Genomic DNA, 22189 nt, shown 5'->3' on the forward strand with positions numbered 1-22189 from the left:
GAGCACTAGAGGGCAGCAGTTTTACAAGAATGTTATCTATTTGCAAGAGCACTAGAGGGCAGCAGGTTTACAAGAATGTTATCTATATGCAAGAGCACTAGATGGAAGCAGTTTTACAAGAATGCTATCTATATGCAAGAGCACTAGAGGGCAGCAGTTTTACAAGAATGTTATCTATATGCAAGAGCACTAGAGGGCAGCAGTTTTACAAGAATGCTATCTATATGCAAGAGCACTAGAGGGTAGCAGTTTTACAAGAATGCTATCTATATGCAAGAGCACTAGAGGGCAGCAGTTTTACAAGAATGTTATCTATATGCAAGAGCACTAGAGGGCAGCAGTTTTACAAGAATGTTATCTATATGCAAGAGCACTAGAGGGCAGCAGTTTTACAAGAATGTTATCTATTTGCAAGAGCACTAGAGGGTAGCAGTTTTACAAGAATGTTATCTATATGCAAGAGCACTAGAGGGCAGCAGTTTTACAAGAATGTTATCTATTTGCAAGAGCACTAGAGGGCAGCAGTTTTACAAGAATGTTATCTATATGCAAGAGCACTAGAGGGCAGCAGTTTTACAAGAATGTTATCCATTTGCAAGACCACTAGATGGCAGCAGTTTTACAAGAATGTTATCTATTTGCAAGAGCACTAGAGGGCAGCAGTTTTACAAGAATATTATCTATTTGCAAGAGCACTAGAGAGCAGCAGTTTTACAAGAATGTTATCTATATGCAAGAGCACTAGAGGGCAGCAGTTTTACAAGAATGTTATCTATATGCAAGACCACTAGAGGGCAGCAGTTTTACAAGAATGTTATCTATTTGCAAGAGCACTAGATGGCAGCAGTTTTACAAGAATGTTATCTATATGCAAGGGCACTAGATGGCAGCAGTTTTACAAGAATGTTATCTATATGCAAGAGCACTAGAGGGCAGCAGTTTTACAAGAATGTTATCTATTTGCAAGAGCACTAGAGGGCAGCAGTTTTACAAGAATGTTATCTATATGCAAGAGCACTAGAGGGCAGCAGTTTTACAAGAATGTTATCTATATGCAAGGGCACTAGAGGGCAGCAGTTTTACAAGAATGTTATCTATATGCAAGAGCACTAGAGGGCAGCAGTTTTACAAGAATGTTATCTATATGCAAGAGCACTAGAGGGCAGCAGTTTTACAAGAATGTTATCTATTTGCAAGAGCACTAGAGGGCAGCAGTTTTACAAGAATGTTATCTATATGCAAGAGCACTAGAGGGCAGCAGTTTTACAAGAATGTTATCTATTTGCAAGAGCACTAGATGGCAGCAGTTTTACAAGAATGTTATCTATATGCAAGAGCACTAGAGGGCAGCAGTTTTACAAGAATGTTATCTATATGCAAGAGCACTAGAGGGCAGCAGTTTTACAAGAATGTTATCTATATGCAAGAGCACTAGAGGGCAGCAGTTTTACAAGAATGTTATCTATTTGCAAGAGCACTAGAGGGCAGCAGTTTTACAAGAATGTTATCTATATGCAAGGGCACTAGAGGGCAGCACTTTTACAAGAATGTTATCTATATGCAAGAGCACTAGAGGGCAGCAGTTTTACAAGAATGTTATCTATTTGCAAGAGCACTAGAGGGCAGCAGTTTTACAAGAATGTTATCTATTTGCAAGAGCACTAGAGGGTAGCAGTTTTACAAGAATGTTATCTATTTACAAGAGCACTAGAGGGTAGCAGTTTTACAAGAATGTTATCTATTTGCAAGAGCACTAGAGGGCAGCAGTTTTACAAGAATGTTATCTATTTGCAAGGACACTAGAGGGCAGCAGTTTTACAAGAATGTTATCCATATGCAAGAGGACTAGAGGGCAGCAGTTTTACAAGAATATTATCTATATGCAAGAGCACTAGAGGGCAGCAGTTTTACAAGAATGTTATCTATATGCAAGAGCACTAGATGGCAGCAGTTTTACAAGAATATTATCTATATGCAAGAGCACTAGAGGGCAGCAGTTTTACAAGAATGTTATCTATTTGCAAGAGCACTAGAGGGCAGCAGTTTTACAAGAATGTTATCTATTTGCAAGGACACTAGAGGGCAGCAGTTTTACAAGAATGTTATCTATTTGCAAGAGCACTAGAGGGCAGCAGTTTTACAAGAATGTTATCTATATGCAAGAGCACTAGAGGGCAGCAGTTTTACAAGAATATTATCCATATGCAAGAGCACTAGATGGCAGCAGTTTTACAAGAATGTTATCTATATTCAAGAGCACTAGAGGGCAGCAGTTTTACAAGAATGTTATCTATTTGCAAGAGCACTAGAGGGCAGCAGTTTTACAAGAATGTTATCTCTATGCAAGAGCACTAGAGGGCAGCAGTTTTACAAGAATGTTATCTATATGCAAGAGCACTAGAGGGCAGCAGTTTTACAAGAATGTTATCTATATGCAAGAGCACTAGAGGGCAGCAGTTTTACAAGAATGTTATCTATTTACAAGAGCACTAGAGGGCAGCAGTTTTACAAGAATGTTATCTATTTACAAGAGCACTAGAGGGCAGCAGTTTTACAAGAATGTTATCTCTATGCAAGAGCACTAGAGGGCAGCAGTTTTACAAGAATGTTATCTATTTACAAGAGCACTAGAGGGCAGCAGTTTTACAAGAATGTTATCTATTTACAAGAGCACTAGAGGGCAGCAGTTTTACAAGAATGTTATCTATTTACAAGAGCACTAGAGGGCAGCAGTTTTACAAGAATGTTATCTATTTACAAGAGCACTAGAGGGCAGCAGTTTTACAAGAATGTTATCTATATGCAAGAGCACTAGAGGGCAGAAGTTTTACAAGAATATTATCTATATGCAAGAGCACTAGAGGGCAGCAGTTTTACAAGAATGTTATCTATTTACAAGAGCACTAGAGGGCAGCAGTTTTACAAGAATGTTATCTATATGCAAGAGCACTAGAGGGCAGCAGTTTTACAAGAATGTTATCTATTTGCAAGAGCACTAGAGGGCAGCAGTTTTACAAGAATGTTATCTATTTGCAAGAGCACAAGAGGGCAGCAGTTTTACAAGAATGTTATCTATATGCAAGAGCACTAGAGGGCAGCAGTTTTACAAGAATGTTATCTATATGCAAGAGCACTAGAGGGCAGCAGTTTTACAAGAATGTTATCTATTTACAAGAGCACTAGAGGGTAGCAGTTTTACAAGAATGTTATCTATTTACAAGAGCACTAGAGGGCAGCAGTTTTACAAGAATGTTATCTATTTGCAAGGGCACTAGAGGGCAGCAGTTTTACAAGAATGTTATCTATTTACAAGAGCACTAGAGGGCAGCAGTTTTACAAGAATGTTATCTATTTACAAGAGCACTAGAGGGCAGCAGTTTTACAAGAATGTTATCTATTTACAAGAGCACTAGAGGGCAGCAGTTTTACAAGAATGTTATCTATTTACAAGACCACTAGAGGGCAGCAGTTTTACAAGAATGTTATCTATTTGCAAGAGCACTAGAGGGCAGCAGTTTTACAAGAATGTTATCTATTTACAAGAGAACTAGAGGGCAGCAGTTTTACAAGAATGTTATCTATTTGCAAGGGCACTAGAGGGCAGCAGTTTTACAAGAATGTTATCTATTTACAAGAGCACTAGAGGGCAGCAGTTTTACAAGAATGTTATCTATATACAAGGGCACTAGAGGGCAGCAGTTTTACAAGAATGTTATCTATTTACAAGAGCACTAGAGGGTAGCAGTTTTACAAGAATGTTATCTATTTGCAAGGGTACTAGAGGGCAGCAATTTTACAAGAATGTTATCTATTTGCAAGGGCACTAGAGGGCAGCAGTTTTACAAGAATGTTATCTATTTACAAGAGCACTAGAGGGCAGCAGTTTTACAAGAATGTTATCTATTTACAAGAGCACTAGAGGGCAGCAGTTTTACAAGAATGTTATCTATTTACAAGAGCACTAGAGGGCAGCAGTTTTACAAGAATGTTATCTATTTGCAAGGGCACTAGCGGGCAGCAGTTTTACAAGAATGTTATCTATTTGCAAGGGCACTAGAGGCAGCAGTTTTACAAGAATGTTATCTATTTGCAAGAGAACTAGAGGGCAGCAGTTTTACAAGAATGTTATCTATTTGCAAGGGCACTAGAGGGCAGCAGTTTTACAAGAATGTTATCTATTTGCAAGGGCACTAGAGGGCAGCAGTTTTACAAGAATGTTATCTATTTGCAAGGGCACTAGAGGGCAGCAGTTTTACAAGAATGTTATCTATTTGCAAGAGAACTAGAGGGCAGCAGTTTTACAAGAATGTTATCTATTTGCAAGGGCACTAGAGGGCAGCAGTTTTACAAGAATGTTATCTATTTGCAAGGGCACTAGAGGGCAGCAGTTTTACAAGAATGTTATCTATTTGCAAGAGCACTAGAGGGCAGCAGTTTTACAAGAATGTTATCTATATGCAAGAGCACTAGAGGGCAGCAGTTTTACAAGAATGTTATCTATTTGCAAGGACACTAGATGGCAGCAGTTTTACAAGAATGTTATCTTTTTGCAAGGGCACTAGAGGGCAGCAGTTTTACAAGAATGTTATCTATTTGCAAGGGCACTAGAGGGCAGCAGTTTTACAAGAATGTTATCTATTTGCAAGGACACTAGATGGCAGCAGTTTTACAAGAATGTTATCTATTTGCAAGGACACTAGAGGGCAGCAATTTTACAAGAATGTTATCTATTTGTAAGGGCACTAGAGGGCAGCAGTTTTACAAGAATGTTATCTATTTGCAAGAGCACTAGAGGGCAGCAGTTTTACAAGAATGTTATCAATATGCAAGAGCACTAGAGGGCAGCAGTTTTACAAGAATGTTATCTATATGCAAGAGCACTAGAGGGCAGCAGTTTTACAAGAATGTTATCTATATGCAAGAGCACTAGAGGGCAGCAGTTTTACAAGAATGTTATCTATATGCAAGAGCACTAGATGGTAGCAGTTTTACAAGAATGTTATCTATATGCAAGAGCACTAGATGGTAGCAGTTTTACAAGAATGTTATCTATATGCAAGAGCACTAGATGGCAGCAGTTTTACAAGAATGTTATCTATATGCAAGAGCACTAGATGGTAGCAGTTTTACAAGAATGTTATCTATATGCAAGAGCACTAGATGGCAGCAGTTTTACAAGAATGTTATCTATATGCAGGAGCACTAGAGGGCAGCAGTTTTACAAGAATGTTATCTATTTGCAAGGGCACTAGAGGGCAGCAGTTTTACAAGAATGTTATCTATATGCAAGAGCACTAGAGGGCAGCAGTTTTACAAGAATGTTATCTATATGCAAGAGCACTAGAGGGCAGCAGTTTTACAAGAATGTTATCTATATGCAGGAGCACTAGAGGGCAGCAGTTTTACAAGAATGTTATCTATATGCAAGAGCACTAGAGGGCAGCAGTTTTACAAGAATGTTATCTATTTGCAAGAGCACTAGAGGGCAGCAGTTTTACAAGAATGTTATCTATATGCAAGAGCACTAGAGGGCAGCAGTTTTTACAAGAATGTTATCTATATGCAGGAGCACTAGAGGGCAGCAGTTTTACAAGAATGTTATCTATATGCAAGAGCACTAGAGGGCAGCAGTTTTACAAGAATGTTATCTATTTGCAAGGACACTAGAGGGCAGCAATTTTACAAGAATGTTATCAATATGCAAGAGCACTAGATGGCAGCAGTTTTACAAGAATGTTATCTATATGCAAGAGCACTAGATGGCAGCAGTTTTACAAGAATGTTATCTATATGCAAGAGCACTAGATGGCAGCAGTTTTACAAGAATGTTATCTATATGCAAGAGCACTAGAGGGCAGCAGTTTTACAAGAATGTTATCTATTTGCAAGAGCACTAGATGGCAGCAGTTTTACAAGAATGTTATCTATATGCAAGAGCACTAGATGGCAGCAGTTTTACAAGAATGTTATCTATATGCAGGAGCACTAGAGGGCAGCAGTTTTACAAGAATGTTATCTATTTGCAAGAGCACTAGAGGGCAGCAGTTTTACAAGAATGTTATCTATTTGCAAGGACACTAGAGGGCAGCAGTTTTACAAGAATGTTATCTATATGCAAGAGCACTAGATGGCAGCAGTTTTACAAGAATGCTATCTATATGCAAGAGCACTAGAGGGCAGCAGTTTTACAAGAATGTTATCTATATGCAAGAGCACTAGAGGGCAGCAGTTTTACAAGAATGTTATCTATATGCAAGAGCACTAGAGGGCAGCAGTTTTACAAGAATGTTATCTATATGCAAGAGCACTAGATGGTAGCAGTTTTACAAGAATGTTATCTATATGCAAGAGCACTAGATGGTAGCAGTTTTACAAGAATGTTATCTATATGCAAGAGCACTAGATGGCAGCAGTTTTACAAGAATGTTATCTATATGCAAGAGCACTAGATGGTAGCAGTTTTACAAGAATGTTATCTATATGCAAGAGCACTAGATGGCAGCAGTTTTACAAGAATGTTATCTATATGCAGGAGCACTAGAGGGCAGCAGTTTTACAAGAATGTTATCTATTTGCAAGGGCACTAGAGGGCAGCAGTTTTACAAGAATGTTATCTATATGCAAGAGCACTAGAGGGCAGCAGTTTTACAAGAATGTTATCTATATGCAAGAGCACTAGAGGGAAGCAGTTTTACAAGAATGTTATCTATATGCAGGAGCACTAGAGGGCAGCAGTTTTACAAGAATGTTATCTATATGCAAGAGCACTAGAGGGCAGCAGTTTTACAAGAATGTTATCTATTTGCAAGAGCACTAGAGGGCAGCAGTTTTACAAGAATGTTATCTATATGCAAGAGCACTAGAGGGCAGCAGTTTTACAAGAATGTTATCTATATGCAAGAGCACTAGAGGGCAGCAGTTTTACAAGAATGTTATCTATATGCAGGAGCACTAGAGGGCAGCAGTTTTACAAGAATGTTATCTATATGCAAGAGCACTAGAGGGCAGCAGTTTTACAAGAATGTTATCTATTTGCAAGAGCACTAGAGGGCAGCAGTTTTACAAGAATGTTATCTATATGCAAGAGCACTAGAGGGCAGCAGTTTTTACAAGAATGTTATCTATATGCAGGAGCACTAGAGGGCAGCAGTTTTACAAGAATGTTATCAATATGCAAGAGCACTAGATGGCAGCAGTTTTACAAGAATGTTATCTATATGCAAGAGCACTAGATGGCAGCAGTTTTACAAGAATGTTATCTATATGCAGGAGCACTAGATGGCAGCAGTTTTACAAGAATGTTATCTATATGCAAGAGCACTAGAGGGCAGCAGTTTTACAAGAATGTTATCTATTTGCAAGAGCACTAGATGGCAGCAGTTTTACAAGAATGTTATCTATATGCAAGAGCACTAGATGGCAGCAGTTTTACAAGAATGTTATCTATATGCAGGAGCACTAGAGGGCAGCAGTTTTACAAGAATGTTATCTATTTGCAAGAGCACTAGAGGGCAGCAGTTTTACAAGAATGTTATCTATTTGCAAGGACACTAGAGGGCAGCAGTTTTACAAGAATGTTATCTATATGCAAGAGCACTAGATGGCAGCAGTTTTACAAGAATGCTATCTATATGCAAGAGCACTAGAGGGCAGCAGTTTTACAAGAATGTTATCTATATGCAAGAGCACTAGAGAGCAGCAGTTTTACAAGAATGTTATCTATATGCAAGAGGACTAGAGGGCAGCAGTTTTACAAGAATGTTATCTATTTGCAAGAGCACTAGATGGCAGCAGTTTTACAAGAATGTTATCTATATGCAGGAGCACTAGATGGCAGCAGTTTTACAAGAATGTTATCTATATGCAAGATCACTAGATGGCAGCAGTTTTACAAGAATGTTATCTATATGCAGGAGCACTAGATGGCAGCAGTTTTACAAGAATGTTATCTATTTGCAAGGGCACTAGAGGGCAGCAATTTTACAAGAATGTTATCTATTTGCAAGGGCACTAGAGGGCAGCAGTTTTACAAGAATGTTATCTATTTGCAAGAGCACTAGAGGGCAGCAGTTTTACAAGAATGTTATCTATTTACAAGAGCACTAGAGGGCAGCAGTTTTACAAGAATGTTATCTATTTACAAGAGCACTAGAGGGCAGCAGTTTTACAAGAATGTTATCTATTTGCAAGGGCACTAGCGGGCAGCAGTTTTACAAGAATGTTATCTATTTGCAAGGGCACTAGAGGCAGCAGTTTTACAAGAATGTTATCTATTTGCAAGAGAACTAGAGGGCAGCAGTTTTACAAGAATGTTATCTATTTGCAAGGGCACTAGAGGGCAGCAGTTTTACAAGAATGTTATCTATTTGCAAGGGCACTAGAGGGCAGCAGTTTTACAAGAATGTTATCTATTTGCAAGGGCACTAGAGGGCAGCAGTTTTACAAGAATGTTATCTATATGCAAGAGAACTAGAGGGCAGCAGTTTTACAAGAATGTTATCTATTTGCAAGGGCACTAGAGGGCAGCAGTTTTACAAGAATGTTATCTATTTGCAAGGGCACTAGAGGGCAGCAGTTTTACAAGAATGTTATCTATTTGCAAGAGCACTAGAGGGCAGCAGTTTTACAAGAATGTTATCTATATGCAAGAGCACTAGAGGGCAGCAGTTTTACAAGAATGTTATCTATTTGCAAGGACACTAGATGGCAGCAGTTTTACAAGAATGTTATCTATTTGCAAGGACACTAGAGGGCAGCAGTTTTACAAGAATGTTATCTATTTGCAAGGGCACTAGAGGGCAGCAGTTTTACAAGAATGTTATCTATTTGCAAGGGCACTAGAGGGCAGCAGTTTTACAAGAATGTTATCTATTTGCAAGGACACTAGATGGCAGCAGTTTTACAAGAATGTTATCTATTTGCAAGGACACTAGAGGGCAGCAAGTTTTACAAGAATGTTATCTATTTGTAAGGGCACTAGAGGGCAGCAGTTTTACAAGAATGTTATCTATTTGCAAGAGCACTAGAGGGCAGCAGTTTTACAAGAATGTTATCAATATGCAAGAGCACTAGAGGGCAGCAGTTTTACAAGAATGTTATCTATATGCAAGAGCACTAGAGGGCAGCAGTTTTACAAGAATGTTATCTATATGCAAGAGCACTAGAGGGCAGCAGTTTTACAAGAATGTTATCTATATGCAAGAGCACTAGATGGTAGCAGTTTTACAAGAATGTTATCTATATGCAAGAGCACTAGATGGTAGCAGTTTTACAAGAATGTTATCTATATGCAAGAGCACTAGATGGCAGCAGTTTTACAAGAATGTTATCTATATGCAAGGAGCACTAGATGGTAGCAGTTTTACAAGAATGTTATCTATATGCAAGAGCACTAGATGGCAGCAGTTTTACAAGAATGTTATCTATATGCAGGAGCACTAGAGGGCAGCAGTTTTACAAGAATGTTATCTATTTGCAAGGGCACTAGAGGGCAGCAGTTTTACAAGAATGTTATCTATATGCAGGAGCACTAGAGGGCAGCAGTTTTACAAGAATGTTATCTATATGCAAGAGCACTAGAGGGCAGCAGTTTTACAAGAATGTTATCTATTTGCAAGAGCACTAGAGGGCAGCAGTTTTACAAGAATGTTATCTATATGCAAGAGCACTAGAGGGCAGCAGTTTTTACAAGAATGTTATCTATATGCAGGAGCACTAGAGGGCAGCAGTTTTACAAGAATGTTATCTATATGCAAGAGCACTAGAGGGCAGCAGTTTTACAAGAATGTTATCTATATGCAAGAGCACTAGAGGGCAGCAGTTTTACAAGAATGTTATCTATATGCAAGAGCACTAGAGGGCAGCAGTTTTACAAGAATGTTATCTATATGCAAGAGCACTAGATGGTAGCAGTTTTACAAGAATGTTATCTATATGCAAGAGCACTAGATGGTAGCAGTTTTACAAGAATGTTATCTATATGCAAGAGCACTAGATGGCAGCAGTTTTACAAGAATGTTATCTATATGCAAGAGCACTAGATGGTAGCAGTTTTACAAGAATGTTATCTATATGCAAGAGCACTAGATGGCAGCAGTTTTACAAGAATGTTATCTATATGCAGGAGCACTAGAGGGCAGCAGTTTTACAAGAATGTTATCTATTTGCAAGGAGCACTAGAGGGCAGCAGTTTTACAAGAATGTTATCTATATGCAAGAGCACTAGAGGGCAGCAGTTTTACAAGAATGTTATCTATATGCAAGAGCACTAGAGGGCAGCAGTTTTACAAGAATGTTATCTATTTGCAAGAGCACTAGAGGGCAGCAGTTTTACAAGAATGTTATCTATATGCAAGAGCACTAGAGGGCAGCAGTTTTACAAGAATGTTATCTATATGCAAGAGCACTAGAGGGCAGCAGTTTTACAAGAATGTTATCTATATGCAAGAGCACTAGAGGGCAGCAGTTTTACAAGAATGTTATCTATATGCAAGAGCACTAGAGGGCAGCAGTTTTACAAGAATGTTATCTATATGCAAGGAGCACTAGAGGGCAGCAGTTTTACAAGAATGTTATCTATATGCAAGGGCACTAGAGGGCAGCAGTTTTACAAGAATGTTATCTATTTGCAAGGGCACTAGAGGGCAGCAGTTTTACAAGAATGTTATCTATATGCAAGAGCACTAGAGGGCAGCAGTTTTACAAGAATGTTATCTATTTGCAAGGCACTAGAGGGCAGCAGTTTTACAAGAATGTTATCTATATGCAAGAGCACTAGAGGGCAGCAGTTTTACAAGAATGTTATCTATATGCAAGAGCACTAGAGGGCAGCAGTTTTACAAGAATGTTATCTATATGCAAGAGCACTAGAGGGCAGCAGTTTTACAAGAATGTTATCTATATGCAAGAGCACTAGAGGGCAGCAGTTTTACAAGAATGTTATCTATTTGCAAGGGCACTAGAGGGCAGCAGTTTTACAAGAATGTTATCTATATGCAAGGGCACTAGAGGGCAGCAGTTTTACAAGAATGTTATCTATATGCAGGAGCACTAGAGGGCAGCAGTTTTACAAGAATGTTATCTATATGCAAGAGCACTAGAGGGCAGCAGTTTTACAAGAATGTTATCTATATGCAAGGAGCACTAGAGGGCAGCAAGTTTTACAAGAATGTTATCTATATGCAAGAGCACTAGATGGCAGCAGTTTTACAAGAATGTTATCTATATGCAAGAGCACTAGATGGCAGCAGTTTTACAAGAATGTTATCTATATGCAGGAGCACTAGATGGCAGCAGTTTTACAAGAATGTTATCTATATGCAAGAGCACTAGAGGGCAGCAGTTTTACAAGAATGTTATCTATTTGCAAGAGCACTAGATGGCAGCAGTTTTACAAGAATGTTATCTATATGCAAGAGCACTAGATGGCAGCAGTTTTACAAGAATGTTATCTATATGCAAGAGCACTAGATGGCAGCAGTTTTACAAGAATGTTATCTATATGCAAGAGCACTAGATGGTAGCAGTTTTACAAGAATGTTATCTATATGCAAGAGCACTAGATGGCAGCAGTTTTACAAGAATGTTATCTATATGCAGGAGCACTAGAGGGCAGCAGTTTTACAAGAATGTTATCTATTTGCAAGGGCACTAGAGGGCAGCAGTTTTACAAGAATGTTATCTATATGCAAGAGCACTAGAGGGCAGCAGTTTTACAAGAATGTTATCTATATGCAAGAGCACTAGAGGGCAGCAGTTTTACAAGAATGTTATCTATATGCAGGAGCACTAGAGGGCAGCAGTTTTACAAGAATGTTATCTATATGCAAGAGCACTAGAGGGCAGCAGTTTTACAAGAATGTTATCTATTTGCAAGAGCACTAGAGGGCAGCAGTTTTACAAGAATGTTATCTATATGCAAGAGCACTAGAGGGCAGCAGTTTTTACAAGAATGTTATCTATATGCAGGAGCACTAGAGGGCAGCAGTTTTACAAGAATGTTATCAATATGCAAGAGCACTAGATGGCAGCAGTTTTACAAGAATGTTATCTATATGCAAGAGCACTAGATGGCAGCAGTTTTACAAGAATGTTATCTATATGCAGGAGCACTAGATGGCAGCAGTTTTACAAGAATGTTATCTATATGCAAGAGCACTAGAGGGCAGCAGTTTTACAAGAATGTTATCTATTTGCAAGAGCACTAGATGGCAGCAGTTTTACAAGAATGTTATCTATATGCAAGAGCACTAGATGGCAGCAGTTTTACAAGAATGTTATCTATATGCAGGAGCACTAGAGGGCAGCAGTTTTACAAGAATGTTATCTATTTGCAAGAGCACTAGAGGGCAGCAGTTTTACAAGAATGTTATCTATTTGCAAGGACACTAGAGGGCAGCAGTTTTACAAGAATGTTATCTATATGCAAGAGCACTAGATGGCAGCAGTTTTACAAGAATGCTATCTATATGCAAGAGCACTAGAGGGCAGCAGTTTTACAAGAATGTTATCTATATGCAAGAGCACTAGAGAGCAGCAGTTTTACAAGAATGTTATCTATATGCAAGAGGACTAGAGGGCAGCAGTTTTACAAGAATGTTATCTATTTGCAAGAGCACTAGATGGCAGCAGTTTTACAAGAATGTTATCTATATGCAGGAGCACTAGATGGCAGCAGTTTTACAAGAATGTTATCTATATGCAAGATCACTAGATGGCAGCAGTTTTACAAGAATGTTATCTATATGCAGGAGCACTAGATGGCAGCAGTTTTACAAGAATGTTATCTATTTGCAAGGGCACTAGAGGGCAGCAATTTTACAAGAATGTTATCTATTTGCAAGGGCACTAGAGGGCAGCAGTTTTACAAGAATGTTATCTATTTACAAGAGCACTAGAGGGCAGCAGTTTTACAAGAATGTTATCTATTTACAAGAGCACTAGAGGGCAGCAGTTTTACAAGAATGTTATCTATTTACAAGAGCACTAGAGGGCAGCAGTTTTACAAGAATGTTATCTATTTGCAAGGGCACTAGAGGGCAGCAGTTTTACAAGAATGTTATCTATTTGCAAGGGCACTAGAGGCAGCAGTTTTACAAGAATGTTATCTATTTGCAAGAGAACTAGAGGGCAGCAGTTTTACAAGAATGTTATCTATTTGCAAGGGCACTAGAGGGCAGCAGTTTTACAAGAATGTTATCTATTTGCAAGGGCACTAGAGGGCAGCAGTTTTACAAGAATGTTATCTATTTGCAAGGGCACTAGAGGGCAGCAGTTTTACAAGAATGTTATCTATTTGCAAGAGAACTAGAGGGCAGCAGTTTTACAAGAATGTTATCTATTTGCAAGGGCACTAGAGGGCAGCAGTTTTACAAGAATGTTATCTATTTGCAAGGGCACTAGAGGGCAGCAGTTTTACAAGAATGTTATCTATTTGCAAGAGCACTAGAGGGCAGCAGTTTTACAAGAATGTTATCTATATGCAAGAGCACTAGAGGGCAGCAGTTTTACAAGAATGTTATCTATTTGCAAGGACACTAGATGGCAGCAGTTTTACAAGAATGTTATCTTTTTGCAAGGGCACTAGAGGGCAGCAGTTTTACAAGAATGTTATCTATTTGCAAGGGCACTAGAGGGCAGCAGTTTTACAAGAATGTTATCTATTTGCAAGGACACTAGATGGCAGCAGTTTTACAAGAATGTTATCTATTTGCAAGGACACTAGAGGGCAGCAATTTTACAAGAATGTTATCTATTTGTAAGGGCACTAGAGGGCAGCAGTTTTACAAGAATGTTATCTATTTGCAAGAGCACTAGAGGGCAGCAGTTTTACAAGAATGTTATCAATATGCAAGAGCACTAGAGGGCAGCAGTTTTACAAGAATGTTATCTATATGCAAGAGCACTAGAGGGCAGCAGTTTTACAAGAATGTTATCTATATGCAAGAGCACTAGAGGGCAGCAGTTTTACAAGAATGTTATCTATATGCAAGAGCACTAGATGGTAGCAGTTTTACAAGAATGTTATCTATATGCAAGAGCACTAGATGGTAGCAGTTTTACAAGAATGTTATCTATATGCAAGAGCACTAGATGGCAGCAGTTTTACAAGAATGTTATCTATATGCAAGAGCACTAGATGGTAGCAGTTTTACAAGAATGTTATCTATATGCAAGAGCACTAGATGGCAGCAGTTTTACAAGAATGTTATCTATATGCAGGAGCACTAGAGGGCAGCAGTTTTACAAGAATGTTATCTATTTGCAAGGGCACTAGAGGGCAGCAGTTTTACAAGAATGTTATCTATATGCAAGAGCACTAGAGGGCAGCAGTTTTACAAGAATGTTATCTATATGCAAGAGCACTAGAGGGAAGCAGTTTTACAAGAATGTTATCTATATGCAGGAGCACTAGAGGGCAGCAGTTTTACAAGAATGTTATCTATATGCAAGAGCACTAGAGGGCAGCAGTTTTACAAGAATGTTATCTATTTGCAAGAGCACTAGAGGGCAGCAGTTTTACAAGAATGTTATCTATATGCAAGAGCACTAGAGGGCAGCAGTTTTTACAAGAATGTTATCTATATGCAGGAGCACTAGAGGGCAGCAGTTTTACAAGAATGTTATCTATATGCAAGAGCACTAGAGGGCAGCAGTTTTACAAGAATGTTATCTATTTGCAAGGACACTAGAGGGCAGCAATTTTACAAGAATGTTATCAATATGCAAGAGCACTAGATGGCAGCAGTTTTACAAGAATGTTATCTATATGCAAGAGCACTAGATGGCAGCAGTTTTACAAGAATGTTATCTATATGCAGGAGCACTAGATGGCAGCAGTTTTACAAGAATGTTATCTATATGCAAGAGCACTAGAGGGCAGCAGTTTTACAAGAATGTTATCTATTTGCAAGAGCACTAGATGGCAGCAGTTTTACAAGAATGTTATCTATATGCAAGAGCACTAGATGGCAGCAGTTTTACAAGAATGTTATCTATATGCAGGAGCACTAGAGGGCAGCAGTTTTACAAGAATGTTATCTATTTGCAAGAGCACTAGAGGGCAGCAGTTTTACAAGAATGTTATCTATATGCAAGAGCACTAGATGGCAGCAGTTTTACAAGAATGCTATCTATATGCAAGAGCACTAGAGGGCAGCAGTTTTACAAGAATGTTATCTATATGCAAGAGCACTAGAGAGCAGCAGTTTTACAAGAATGTTATCTATATGCAAGAGGACTAGAGGGCAGCAGTTTTACAAGAATGTTATCTATTTGCAAGAGCACTAGATGGCAGCAGTTTTACAAGAATGTTATCTATATGCAGGAGCACTAGATGGCAGCAGTTTTACAAGAATGTTATCTATATGCAAGATCACTAGATGGCAGCAGTTTTACAAGAATGTTATCTATATGCAGGAGCACTAGATGGCAGCAGTTTTACAAGAATGTTATCTATTTGCAAGAGCACTAGAGGGCAGCAGTTTTACAAGAATGTTATCTATATGCAAGGACACTAGAGGGCAGCAGTTTTACAAGAATGTTATCTATATGCAAGAGCACTAGAGGGCAGCAGTTTTACAAGAATTTTATCTATATGCAAGAGCACTAGAGGGCAGCAGTTTTACAAGAATGTTATCTATTTGCAAGGACACTAGATGGCAGCAGTTTTACAAGAATGTTATCTATTTGCAAGAGCACTAGAGGGCAGCAGTTTTACAAAAATGTTATCTATTTGCAAGGACACTAGAGGGCAGCAGTTTTACAAGAATGTTATCTATTTGCAAGAGCACTAGAGGGCAGCAGTTTTACAAGAATGTTATCTATATGCAAGAGCACTAGAGGGCAGCAGTTTTACAAGAATGTTATCTATTTGCAAGAGCACTAGAGGGCAGCAGTTTTACAAGAATGTTATCTATTTGCAAGAGCACTAGAGGGCAGCAGGTTTACAAGAATGTTATCTATATGCAAGAGCACTAGAGGGCAGCAGTTTTACAAGAATGTTATCATTATACAAGGGCACTAGAGGGCAGCAGTTTTACAAGAATGTTATCTATATGCAAGAGCACTAGATGATAGCAGTTTTATAATAATGTTATACATTAGCAAGAGCACTAGAGGGCAGCAGTTTTACAAGAATGTTATCTATATGCAAGAGCACTAGATGGTAGCAGTTTTATAATAATGTTATACATTAGCAAGAGCACTAGAGAGCAGCAGTTTTACAAGAATGTTATCTATATGCAAGAGCACTAGATGGTAGCAGTTTTATAATAATGTTATACATTAGCAAGAGCACTAGAGGGCAGCAGTTTTACAAGAATGTTATCTATATGCAAGAGCACTAGATGGCAGCAGTTTTGCAAGAATGTTATCTATTTGTAAGAGCACTAGATGGCAGCAGTTTTGCAAGAATGTTATCTATATGCAAGAGCACTAGATGGCAGCAGTTTTACAAGAATGTTATCTATATGCAAGAGCACTAGATGGCAGCAGTTTTACAAGAATGTTATCTATATGCAAGAGCACTAGATGGCAGCAGTTTTACAAGAATGTTATCTATATGCAAGAGCACTAGATGGCAGCAGTTTTACAAGAATGTTATCTATATGCAAGAGCACTAGATGGCAGCACTACTTCCTGTCATGTAGTGCACCGGATGCTACCTAAGTATCTCTTCAATACAGAGTATCATGGGAACAAAGCAATTTGGTAAAAGAAGTAAATTGGAAACTATTTTTTAAAATGGTCTGTTCTGTCTGAATCACAAACACATTTTTGGGTTTCATATCCTTTTAAAGGGACATTAAAAACTTTGCATAAACAAACATTTATATTAAAGGGACATTAAAAACTTTGCATAAACAAACATTTATATTAAAGGGACATTTGCTTTTATTATATATTTTTGTCTTTTTCTGTAAATAAAGGGACACTTATGCATATAGATCATCATATGGATAATGCTGAGGGCAGTAAACATTAATAAATAAATATATACAGTGCATATATAGATAGCTACTATCTAAACCTTTATATATTCATATGTGCTACCTATATAAACTATTGTTTACTGCCCTTTAAAACTTGAAGGTTTTACAAATACCTGAGAATTAGAAGTACATACTATTTCTAACCATGCAACATAATTCACAGTGATTGTTTAATCAGTGCAGCAGCTAATTGATATCCCTAAATGACCTCAGCAGAAGGGATAAAAAGGTATTTTAAAGAGTATGTACAGGAGTGCTAAACAATTTTTGTTAAAGTCATTCTGGAGCTGCTGCCATTTTCCTAAATCCTTTTAAACAGTGCTGAGTATCTATAGAACTGGAATTAAAACTTATTTAATAATTGTAAAAATGTCACCAGCTCTGCACTTGTAACACGGAGAGGAAGCAGCTGTACAAAATAAAGCAAACAAACCAGTGTGCGATGCGCACAATAGGGTGTCCGGGCCCATTCGTCAGGCTCATTATTGAATAGCCGTAGTTGTGCCAGTCAATGACCAGTTGGCTTCCTCTCAGACGGCAGATCAGCCACGCGACAGCGATACTGGGGAGGCCGGGCGGATTCTACCTTAAAGACAAAAAACAGATATAAGGAGAGAGTAAAGCAGCAATGGGCAGCAAACGTCACACATGGCCGTATGGTACCTTTACTAAACCCATTACATTTAGGGTGTGCAACGGAGAGACTGGGCAATGTGTTTATTACTTAGTATTTTATTATACCAGCAATCAGCATTTACACTGTGCAGCAAACCCAGAAAACAAAAAAAAAACCCTTAAAAAGGGACAGGAAGCCCCAAAATGGTATTTCATGATTTGAATAGAATCGCCAATTTACTTCTATTATCAAATGTGCTTCGTTCTCTTGTTATCCTTTGCTGAAGGAATGGTGTTGCACTACTGGCAGCTAGCTGAACACATCTAGTCAGCCAATCACAAGAGACAAATCTGTTTAAAATTTAGGAGCCAGACAGTGGTATGTGTGTATAGATATATGGAGAATAACCCAAAAGGTTAGGGATAAGATTCTAGGGTTTGTCAAGCCCTGATATATGCACAGTATACATCAATAATTAAGTGCCGCATTACAAAAAGGTCTGCACACAGAATAATTGTTTATATATGCACAGTATATATCAGTAATTAAGTGCCGCATTACAAAAAGGTCTGCACACAGAATAATTGTTTATATACGCACAATATGTATCAATAACTAAGCACAGCATTACATAAGGTCTGCAAACACAATAAATGTTTATATATGCACAGTATATATCAGTAATTAAGTGCCACATTACATAAGGTCTGCACACACAATAAATGTTTATATATGCACAGTATATATCAGTAATTAAGTGCCTCATTACATAAGGTCTGCACACACAATCAATGTTTATATACGCACAGTATATATCAGTAATTATATGTCACATTACATAAGGTCTGCACACACAATAAATGTTTATATATGCACAGTATATATCAGTAATTATATGTCACATTACATAAGGTCTGCACACACAATAAATGTTTATCTATGCACAGTATATATCAGTAATTATATGTCACATTACATAAGGTCTGCACACACAATAAATGTTTATATATGCACAGTATCAGTAATTATATGTCACATTACATAAGGTCTGCACACACAATAAGTGTTTATATATGCACAGTATATATCAGTAATTATATGTCACATTACATAAGGTCTGCACACACAATACATGTTTATATATGCACAGTATATATCAGTAATTATATGTCACATTACAAAAGGTCTGCACACACAATAAATGTTTATATATGCACAGTATATATCAGTAATTATATGTCACATTACATAAGGTCTGCACACACAATAAATGTTTATATATGCACAGTATATATCAGTAATTAAATGCTGCATTACATAAGGTCTGCACACACAATAAATGTTTATATATGCACAGTATATATCAGTAATTAATGCTGCATTACATAAGGTCTGCACACACAATAAATGTTTATATATGCACAGTATATATCAGTAATTATATGTCACATTACATAAGGTCTGCACACACAATAAATGTTTATATATGCACAGTATATATCAGTAATTATATGTCACATTACATAAGGTCTGCACCAGTAATTATATGTCACATTACATAAGGTCTGCACACACAATAAATGTTTATATATGCACAGTATATATCAGTAATTAAGTGTCACATTAAATAAGGTCTGCACACACAATAAATGTTTATATATGCACAGTATATCAGTAATTATATGTCACATTACATAAGGTCTGCACACACAATAAGTGTTTATATATGCACAGTATATATCAGTAATTATATGTCACATTACAAAAGGTCTGCACACACAATAAATGTTTATATATGCACAGTATATATCAGTAATTATATGTCACATTACATAAGGTCTGCACACACAATAAATGTTTATATATGCACAGTATATATCAGTAATTAAGTGCTGCATTACATACGGTCTGCACACACAATAAATGTTTATATATGCACAGTATATATCAGTAATTATATGCTCACATTACAAAAGGTCTGCACACACAATAAATGTTTATATATGCACAGTATATATCAGTAATTATATGTCACAATAAATGTTTATATATGCACAGTATATATCAGTAAATAAGTGCGCCATTACAAAAGGTCTGCACACACAATAAATGTTTATATATGCACAGTATATATCAGTAAATAAGTGCGCCATTACAAAAGGTCTGTGCACACAACCTTAGCATACTTATGTATGCAGTCTACCACCTCTAGACTAGGTTGTGTAAAACACAATTTTCAGAAACAAATTACAGGAAAATCTGGCAAAATAAATCATCAGAGTACACCGTATAGTTATGTATTGTGCATCATTGAAGATTTACAAGGGTTTTCATTTTGAGTTTGTCTCTTATAAATAAAGATCAGACTGAGCCAGCCCTTAGCATTCGGCCTTTCTGCAGACTGAAAATTGTAATAATGGTCCTTTTTCACGTCATTATAAACAGATTGTGTCACAAGTAAACTGTGAGATGGTCACCTGGAGCAGGATGTGAGACGCTGCGTCTATTCTCATTAGGGTGAAGAAGAGCTGAGTCGTCTGCACTGACACCTTGACCGCGTACTGCACGAGCCTGGGACCAACTGAGAAAAACAAATTGCAGGTTACAAGCAACATGCCAACAAGACAGATACGCATTAACTTAAAGGGAAATGAAACCCAAATGTTTTATTTCATGATTCAGACAGAGCATATACTTTTAAGCAACTTTCTAATTTACACCTATTATCAATTTCTCTTTGTTCTCTTGGTATCTTTATTTGAAAAGGCAGGAATGCAAGCTTAGGAGATGGGCCATTTTTGGTTCAGAGCCCTGGGTAGTGCTTGCTTATTGGTGGCTACATTCCTTCTTTTCAAATAAAGATACCAAGAAAACAAAGAAAAGTTGATAATAGGAATAAATTAGAAAGTTGCTTAAAATCACATGCTCTATCTGAATCATGAAAGAAAAAAATTGTGGGTTTCATATCCCTTTAAAGGGGACTTTCCGTCAGAGCATACTGAGGTAGGCTCAATAGTGCATAAATCATAAAAGTTTCATTTTGACTTATACGTCCCTTTAAATGCCAGCGAAATAGATTGTAAGTTCCTACAGGTATAAGGATCTTAATTCCTCCTGTATTTGTTAGATACATTTAGTATTGTTGTACTTTTATCTTTTGTACAGCGCTGCAGAATCTGTTGGCGCTTTATAAATAAAGTATAGTGCTACACACACACACACGTCGTCTGCCAACAACACCCTAATCCTACGGCTTATGCTCCCGTCCTACTACGGATATATAAAGTACAGCGCTGCAGAATCTGTTGGCGCTTTATAAATAAAGTATAGTGCTACACACACACACACGTCGTCTGCCAACAACACCCTAATCCTACGGCTTATGCTCCCGTCCTACTACGGATATATAAAGTACAGCGCTGCAGAATCTATTGGCGCTTTATAAATAAAGTATAGTGCTACACACACACACACATTTGCCGTCTGCCAACAACACCCTAATCCTACGGCTTATGCTCCCGTCCTACTACGGATATATAAAGTACAGCGCTGCAGAATCTGTTGGCGCTTTATAAATAAAGTATAGTGCTACACACACACACACGTCGTCTGCCAACAACACCCTAATCCTACGGCTTATGCTCCCGTCCTACTACGGATATATAAAGTACAGCGCTGCAGAATCTGTTGGCGCTTTATAAATAAAGTATAGTGCTACACACAAACACACACACGTCGTCTGCCAACAACACCCTAATCCTACGGCTTATGCTCCTGTATAAAGTACAGCGCGGGACAAACACTGAACACAAACTTCACTCCTTACCTCCGAGGATCCTGAAGTCAGAAATGGGAAGCATTTGTATCTTCTTGTTATTTAGAACATCACTGTGCGGGTCGGTTTCTATGGAAATAAATGAGTAAACGCTGAGGTAAAGTGCCGTCCTGCGTGTGGTCTGATGAAGATGATGCATGCGGTACAGACTGCGCACATTAGCAGCTGACAAATACTTCTTGTATGCGTGATGGAAATAATGTATGTTCCATGTTCAAATGATCTGATATAGCGCTGGTGTATATAGCTGTACCAGGGTATTTAAAGGGATATTTAGCTGTACCAGGGTATTTAAAGGGATATTTAGCTGTACCAGGGTATTTAAAGGGATATTTAGCTGTACCGGGGTATTTAAAGGGATATTTAGCTGTATTAGGGTATTTAAAGGGATATTTAGCTGTACCAGGGTATTTAAAGGGATATTTAGCTGTACCAGGGTATTTAAAGGGATATTTAGCTGTATTAGGGTATTTAAAGGGATATTTAGCTGTATTAGGGTATTTAAAGGGATATTTAGCTGTACCAGGGTATTTAAAGGGATATGTAGCTGTATTATGGTACTTAAAGGGATATGTAGCTGTATTAGGGTATTTAAAAGGGATATGTAGCTGTATTAGGGTATTTAAAGGGATATTTAGCTGTATTAGGGTATTTAAAGGGATATTTAGCTGTATTAGGGTATTTAAAGGGATATTTAGCTGTATTAGGGTATTTAAAGGGATATGAAACCCAACATTTTACTTTCAT

The 22189-nt window shown here is 37.8% G+C and overlaps 1 protein-coding gene across 2 annotated transcripts in view; it reads right to left on the minus strand.

Moving 5' to 3' along the window:
* The window catches only part of ALG1 (ALG1 chitobiosyldiphosphodolichol beta-mannosyltransferase), a gene marked incomplete at its 5' end in the record, with an annotated part of 57549 nt that extends 36038 nt beyond the window's left edge, over positions 1 to 21511 (minus strand). For both annotated transcript variants that reach the window (XM_053694462.1, XM_053694464.1), the window contains 3 exon segments: positions 17425 to 17573; positions 20085 to 20188; positions 21434 to 21511. In XM_053694462.1, coding sequence (XP_053550437.1) covers positions 17425 to 17573; positions 20085 to 20188; positions 21434 to 21511 — 331 coding nt within the window.
* Positions 21512 to 22189: the final 678 nt, after the last annotated feature.

This window comes from Bombina bombina, chromosome 11, assembly GCF_027579735.1.
Source record: "Bombina bombina isolate aBomBom1 chromosome 11, aBomBom1.pri, whole genome shotgun sequence".
NCBI classification, from domain to species: Eukaryota; Metazoa; Chordata; class Amphibia; order Anura; family Bombinatoridae; genus Bombina; species Bombina bombina.